This window comes from Astatotilapia calliptera, chromosome 16 (genome assembly GCF_964374335.1).
Source record: "Astatotilapia calliptera chromosome 16, fAstCal68.1, whole genome shotgun sequence".
Taxonomy (NCBI): Eukaryota; Metazoa; Chordata; class Actinopteri; order Cichliformes; family Cichlidae; genus Astatotilapia; species Astatotilapia calliptera.
Genome location: NC_137437.1, coordinates 10,164,811 through 10,172,715, shown reverse-complemented (window position 1 = coordinate 10,172,715; position 7,905 = coordinate 10,164,811). Strand labels below are relative to the sequence as shown.

At 42.7% G+C, this 7,905-nt stretch overlaps 1 protein-coding gene across 1 annotated transcript; it reads right to left on the bottom strand.

Annotated features, from left to right (window-relative positions):
- Positions 1 to 1,712: 1,712 nt before the first annotated feature.
- Positions 1,713 to 7,204, bottom strand: rgcc (regulator of cell cycle). The gene is made up of 5 exons (XM_026145655.2): positions 7,037 to 7,204; positions 6,670 to 6,843; positions 4,102 to 4,212; positions 3,903 to 3,965; positions 1,713 to 2,425 (listed from the first exon to the last, which is right to left on the bottom strand). The coding sequence occupies exons 1-5, from the start codon at positions 7,062 to 7,064 to the stop codon at positions 2,418 to 2,420; spliced, it is 384 nt and encodes a 127-aa protein (XP_026001440.2). The 5' UTR covers positions 7,065 to 7,204; the 3' UTR covers positions 1,713 to 2,417.
- Positions 7,205 to 7,905: the final 701 nt, after the last annotated feature.

Genomic DNA, 7,905 nt, shown 5'->3' with positions numbered 1-7,905 from the left:
TGGCATGGACTGACAGTAGTCTGGTCACATCCGCACACTTATTTGAAGGTGGGAGTGGGGGCATAGGCGTATCTCTTTACATTTAGCTACAGCCTGCGTGTGTGCGCGTGGACTTCTGTGCTGAACTTTTAGCTACTTAAGATGTTTAGATTCTTATCATGATAACATACCATGAGTGAAAGATAGTCCTAGTCAGACTGATAAGTGGATTTGATAACCAAGACTGATAACCCAGAGTTCAGAAGAACTCTGTTGTCTTACACTAAATGCTGACTTTCTGAGAATTTTTCTCTTTACTTCACTTTGTATTAGAAAAATAAATGAAATCTTTTAATGACTTTACTTTGAAAAGTCTTTTTAATTTAGACTTTGTAGCTGTGCAACATGTTCCAGATGGGTCATTAGAGGTAAAGTTAAGCCTCATATTGTTGTGTAATCCTGTTCTCAAGTCACAGAAAGGATCTTGATGTTGCAGTAATGCAAGCAGGATTTCCTTGGCTCAGGAGGTAACAATTTATAACAGAAACCTTGTATCAAAAACCCGCTAGCAATAAAGACTAGTTAGATTATAGGAAATGTGAGATCAGAATAGAAAAAAATAATATCATCTCAATGGCAAAGACAGAGAGGGGGAAAGGCTGGACTCGAGGAATCCTGAATAGACATCTTTTGGTGAATTCTGTTATCCTCCCCGTCCCCTTAAAGAGCCAATAACTGTGTAGTAGCAGCCATATTATAGAAAGAACATGAAGTGCTTTAGTCTTGGTTTTCTCTATTCATACCATGAATTAGCACAGCATTTGTTCAGTGCTCTGGTGGTCTGTTGATTATGGCGCTCTGAACGGACCCATAAATAACGCCATAATGTGTAACCTAATCATATAATCTGTGAACGTGTTTTTTATGCCTGTTTGACCACTGAAGTCATTTAGTTGGGGACTCCAATTTTAAACAAAAAACCTGCCCAGTTAACTGCCCAGAGATGCCTAGTAAGTGTAAAGACTTGCTTCTGTGTACACCTGCGGCACTATCAGTAAGGAGGCATATCTACTCGTAGTTATTGACCTTTGACCTCTACTGGTCAGCAGACATCAGATTCCTTTAGTCACAGCTGCCACTGAGCCAGAAAGGGGTCACGCCCTCCCATCTCCTTCCACCTCTGGAAATAGACACAGTGTTGCTTAAGAAGTTATCAACCACTCAGCTTTGCCGAGTGGTTGATTCATGCGCACAGAAGTCAAGAGACTTGTAACACATCTTTCACTGTGCCTGCAGTTTTGCATGTAGGTATTACATTCTTAGAAGGAAGTGAAGGCTCTTCCTGCCCTTCTTTATGTAGTCTATGTTTGTGATTCACTTTGATGGATCACATTAAGAGAACTATGTCGATGTTCCAAGAAACATTTGACACTCAGTGTAGATCTTGTTTGTTTTGCCTACAATGGCTTTCATTTCAGAGATAAACAGTGAGTGATCAGGTCACTGAAACACACAGGGCCATTTGTGCATGTGGTGTTGGTGGTCTTCCATTGACAGATCGACACTGCTTTACCAGTAGAGTTTGCAAGACAGCAGGTACACCTAGTGTGGTTGCCTACCTCTGGAAACACCTCCCTGCAGGGGAGTTTCCAGGATTTTTTAAATCCAAAAGCAGATTAATTTCAGATGTGAACTGAAGCTCAGAATAAAAAAAAAAAAGACAAGACACGTGCTAATAAAAGAACAATTTTTAATCGTTTTATGTTATCGCAGGCAGGTAGTAGCTGTATAAATACACACAGTATTTTCCAGTTTTTTTCAGAGTGGGTTACGGCTTTAGTTCACATTTGATCAACTTTATTCCAGTCAACTTGTCAAATCTTAATCTGACTGTCCTGTCAAAACAAAGGTAAATAGAATTTGAAGCAGTTATTATTTACATATGATACAAAAATAGATTTCACAATAAAAGAGAGATATATTTACAATAAGAAGCTCTATAAAATACAAATATCTTTCTGTTATAAAAAGCCATTTTTAAAATAACTCTTCCAGCTCAAGTTTTGCACGAGGGAGTGTAATCTGGTCTGTGGCAGGATGAATTGTAATTCAAACAACGAATGCACCTTTAATGGGAGTCCATTACTTCATGGCTGCGCAGTATTCTTGTCCTACAAAGCTAATCTTAACCCTGACTGCAGTCTTTACAGCCATGTGGTCTGAAGTTAGTGCTGGGTTAACTTTGGGAGCGCTGAGCGGCTGGAACTGATGCTGTGGTCGAGCTACTTGGCAGCTGCTCCGCCATCCAGCTGCATCCTGTTGGGTGGTTTTCTGTGAGGGGTGGGCAGGTGCATGTTAACTGTTCAAGGGGGGTCCTCCAGACTTACACTCCCTCCTTCCCTCATGGCCAGGCTCCAAGCTGACTGTGGGCCTCTGTGTCACATGCCTAGACCAGACAGAGACGGACACGGTTAGAGCAGGACTCCCTGGCTCCTGGTTCTATTCTCAGAATGGTGGACGCTCAACTTTACAGGCTGCTCATCGTAAACACTGGTGGCCCCAATAAACACACCACACTCCGTTGCTAACAGAGGAGCTGGCTGACTGCCTGAACGGCTAATTGAATGTCCAACTTTACAGACAGACGGGATGTCTGCGAAAGACGGATGTGCAGTGGCTAAAACAGAGTAGGGAGCCCAAGGAACAGACATGGAAATAAGAAAAGTTCCTCACTCCCACCCCTGTCTCTTTCCAATACTGACATTTAAAGTTGAAATTTCCGACAGGGTTTACCCGGCACACATTCCTTATTCTCTGATGCAAGTTCCAACTCTGACAAGGCCTGAGCAAAGAGGAGGCACAGCACAAACCAGCCGTCTATTAGCCTAACATAGTGTAAGCTACCAAATTGCCTTCTCAGGTTACAGATTTGTGCATTCCAAGTCAACTCAGGTCAAATATTATTATTAAAGCCCAGTAGGCTAGAGATGACAAATTTGCATACACCACGGAACATTCCCTACCTCTGGGTTGCCAAATATACAGCAGAGGTTCCAGATTCAGCCCACTGAATGGCTTTGCAGAGTGCAAAGACTGCAACAAGGAGGGCATAAATTTTGGAATTTTCACTGCTTTTTACATTTGGAAGAACTGCGCTGCTAGTTGATAAGAATGAATGGTGTGATGACAGCTGTTATTTAGGTCACTGCTGGGTTTGCAGTTTATCCTGACATCACTCAAGGCTACACGAGAGTAAGGTGGGGGTTTCTTTGCTTCACTACCACCACATATTGTTCAAACTGACTTGTTTTTCTAAAGACATCTCATCATTATCATTACAAATAGATGTTTTATTACCTGTAGATATTTTCACATTGGAGTTACACTTTACATGAAAAGAAAAGAAAGTAATAGGAATGATTTGGAGGGTTGAACTGGGCTGTATGTGACCCACAAACTAAAATAAGTTTGACACCCCTGCTCTACACTAAGAGGATCAATTTGGATAAAGAACAAAAGCCCAGAGGAAAATGCCTCCGTACAGGGTATATGTACCATGCACTGTATACACGGAAAGAGATAGGGGAAGAATAGACCAGGATGAAATTTATAAAGCAGCGTTCCACTGTGTATGATCTGCACTTCAAAGCTGAGTGACAGGTGAAAAGGGATACGCAGCCTTTCTCTCCAGTGTGGCCCTGGAGGCCTGGAGGTCCATATAGCAAGCCTCAGCCACTTCATAATCCTGACACATCATTGTTTCATAGAAACCTGCGGGGTGGCTCTCATGGCATTTTATGAGCAGTTGTTAACACAGCCGACACAGGGAACAAACGCTCCGGTTAATCCCGAGTAGCGGGTGGCGCCAGCATGCAGGCTAATTTATCATGGGGCTCTGACAGCCAGATTGCATTAGTGCTTACTCTCTAGTGTCTTGTCCAGGTCAGCGATGAAGTCCTCCAGCTCTTTAGTGTCGCCCAGTTTGGCTGCAATGGAGACACGCAGAAAGAATCACGATTTTGAAGCAGTTTAAATATAAGCTTCTTCAATCACTCATTACCACATATACAGTACAATACATAGCTTGTTTATGTCCATGAGTTTTCAAGGGCTTTTACTCACGTTTTGGTGACATTAGGGGAGGTGAGGTGGTGGTGATGGGGGAGAGCATGGTGGGCGAGTTCAGTCTCTCGTCGCTGAAGCTGAAGCTGTTTCTGTTGAGAGACTCGGCACCTGTCAGAAAGAGACAGAAGAGAAAATGCAGGCACATAAGATCAAGCGAGTACTCACTTTTCTCTACATCTGTGTCAGTGGAACAAGCTTCAGTGTGTAATCATCGCATTCTCCTCTAATGACACCCTTTCTCTATGGGCTGTCGCGTGCATGCCTCACAAACACGTGCGGGTACAGCACAAAAACTAAAGTGTTAAAATGAATCTCTACGGAAGTCTTTGTTTTTCTAGCAGCAAAAGTTTCTGGATGACTTTCAAAGCTAAAAAAGAAAAAGTCTCGATGACCATAAATCATGGATTAAAGCACCACTGAGGCTGTTAGTGACAGTAATATCAAAAGTTTTTCTGGGCAAAGAGGTCTCTAAAGGCAGCCAACTCTTCTCCTGCTCTTTAGTAAGATTTATCTTTGACATGTTCAAAACAGCAGAGCACGCTCTTATTTGGGATACTGTTTGTGTTTTTTATGCACCACCCAAATCTCTACACAGAGTCTTACATAAATGACCTAATAGTCACCTTTATTTTGCCGCACAGTACTTCAAACCACCACTCTTGCTTCACAGCAAGGAAGGTTCTGGGTTTGAATCCACCATCTGTGTGGCTGCTCCGGCTTCCTCGCACAGCCCAAAGACTTGCAGTTAGTGGGGTTAGATTAACTAGTGATTCTAAATTGTGTGAATGTGAGTGAGAATCTTTGCTTGTGGCAGACAAGTGACCTGTCGGGGTGTAGCTTGGATAGGGATAAATGTTTATCCGACAGCATGAGAGACTTTTTAAATCATTCTTTGTAGAAGTGCAAACCACACTGATAATAATGAATGTGTAGCTGTGAAGTGTGTGTGCTCAAACTAAGATTAGGCTACACTTAAAGATGCCGATGTGTATCTTGCACCATGTCTGAGATGTCAAGCACCCACTTGTTCCCGCCTCTCTGACCAATGCCTCTCCCGCCTCTCTCACTCACACTGACACTCCAGGGTGCAGCTCCAAGACTTTTTTGTCATCTATCTACGCCTTCAACAGTCAATACATCCATCAGACTTTGAGACAATAGATGACCCCTGTGGGAGACAGCTCGTTCGTCATTACTTCACTACCATGGAGAGGACAGGGTTCAAGCAGGAATCCGATCCACTGATCAAATCAGCAAGCTCATTAGTGCCATAGACATGTGTTCAAACACCTTCCCTGTGTTTGTATCACTGATGTTGCTCCCTGCGAGATCATTAGTGATAATGGCCCCTGTTATTGTGCAATTATCTGGTTTTAAACATCTGATTCTCTTTCTAGTATATATCATACATTCGACTGTTTGGCCATCAAACCTGTACACCCTCTTTCCTCCCTTAGACGGCCCAACCCACTGGCATGTGTTTGGAAAAGTATATTTGCGCATGGGGACATGAAGCATATTTTTCTCTGTGTGTCAGCATATCCCACTTGCCCGCCTGAAGTCGGCTCTACAGCTGGGGGAAGCTAGACTTTTAAGACACTGTATGGTAGAGTGATATGGTAACATATGACAGTAAACCCTTAGAGACGCAGCCACAAAATAGGGGCAGGTGTGCCAAAATATGCAGCTCAACGTGACGCCAACATCTCTGAAGCATGAGAAAGGGATTTTCTCTCACTGCTACTCTCCCTGCGTGCGAGCATACATGAAGGCGTATGCAACAGTTTGACGCTCGACTCGGGTGCCCTCTGGATGCGACACTGTAAATGCAAACAATACCCTAATCAATTCAAAATAGTCTGTATGCTTATCTGTACCTCATACACCTGTGAGAATGTTAATGTTTAACTTTCAGTAAGTTTAGCAGTGTGGTGATCCCGATTCCAGTTATGTCGTGTTTGCACTTCTTGTGGATGTGGAATGTGGTCTCTAGCATTTCCTCCTGTTGAGAATAATGATTCCTGCTCAGTTTTCTTGTTTAGTTGATGGTCAAATGTTTGCTAGCGTTTATGTAACTGGGCCACTGTGACATTAATCAGCAATACTAAATTAAAATTAAATAACACTCTCTTATGTTTATGTGTACTATATTACATTGATGTGACATATCCTCCTCAAGCCAAGTACACTCAAAATAAACAAGCTTGTGAACCTGGCTTTTTTTAAAAGGTTTCCTTACTTAGAGAGTTTGCATGTTTTTTACATAAAGCCTACTTTACAGTGTACCTGATAAGACACTACACACCCAAGGCATACAGTGCGCTATAGGAGGAGTGGTACTGTAGAGATAACAAACCCTGTGTCTTCAGTCTGCAGAGAAGTACAACGTGTCATTATTTTGTGACACTCTGTAACTCTTGCCTGACTGTCTGGGGTCCAATTTAATTGCTCCATGTTAAGGATGACAACAAAGTCGCGCCACTGAACCTTTCCACTGGTTAGATAACCATGGTAATACTGAGGAGCAGGTGAGCCGAGAGTAAATCACAATCCTTGCCCACTTACTTTCTGTGTCGCTGATGCCGCTGTCGCTGACGCTGGCGCTGCTCCTCCTCTTCATGGTCTTCAGGTGTTCGTCGTACCTGAAGTGTCGCCTCTCCACCGGCGATGTGAAGTCTTCGATCACCGCGTCGAACTCGCACAGCACATCGTTCAGATCCTCCTCATTGACGAACTTGGCTGCAAAGGGGGGGAATAATTCACAAAATTGAAATAAAATGTTACGCAAACTGTTGATGTTATGATTCAGGTCTGAAAATCATTCACGTAGCACATTATTCTATTCTTATATAAACACAACTGCAATTCAGTTATCGTACTCATATATAAGATAATATTTATATACATATATATTTAAAACAAACGACATTACCTTGAGGCTTCAGCTTTGGGGACTTCATGATTCCACTAGTTCGCTTAGAAATGATCCAGAAACGTCGTGAAAACTTCTAAATAAATAAATGTGGCCCTCAGCGTAAAGTCCCACTTCGTCGTAGGGTGCTTCAGGTCTTTATCTAACCTCCAGGTCCAGGACTGGCGCTTTTTAACGAGCCCTGAGGAGTGGGGGCGGAGACGCAGGGAAGGGAGGGGAAGCGTATGTGTGTGCGCGATCTCTTACGCGCTCGCCATTACCAATAAAGCTTCCCCCGGTTAAAGTTACGGTCCCCTGACGTCTCCTTCTTAAAAGTATGTTTGTAAACAACTTCTGTGTCACTTGCCAGGCAGAAGTGTAATGCAGGGATATTTATAATCACGAGTCAGGGCTTTTCATATTTTATCACCGGGCAGATCATCACAGTAGGGTGAGTAAGTATAAGTATACTTACTCACCCTACTGTGATGATCTATAGCCTCATCTTTGATGAATGACCAAGTTTCTATAATCAAACTGCGTTTCCTCTCTTTGCATTTAGAAGAAATGAAATGAGAGTATGATCAGTGTGGGGCATCTTTAGATCAATGATTAACTCGGTACATCTCAGCCTTACTGTGAGTGATTGATTTTCATTCACACAGTGGGAAACTGCGTGTTTGCTCCTAGAGTTATTCACAAAGAGACAAAACACTGACAGATCCCATAAAAAAATCAAGCTATTGAATAATTTCTCTAAAAAATGGGAATTTATTCTGGTTTTATAGATAGAACACTATTCAGGTTACATAATCTGCACTGTACTCAGATAGGAGTAGTGATGTATCGGTCGCGAACGAAACAGCTCTTAGAGCCGGGTCTTTGAGTGA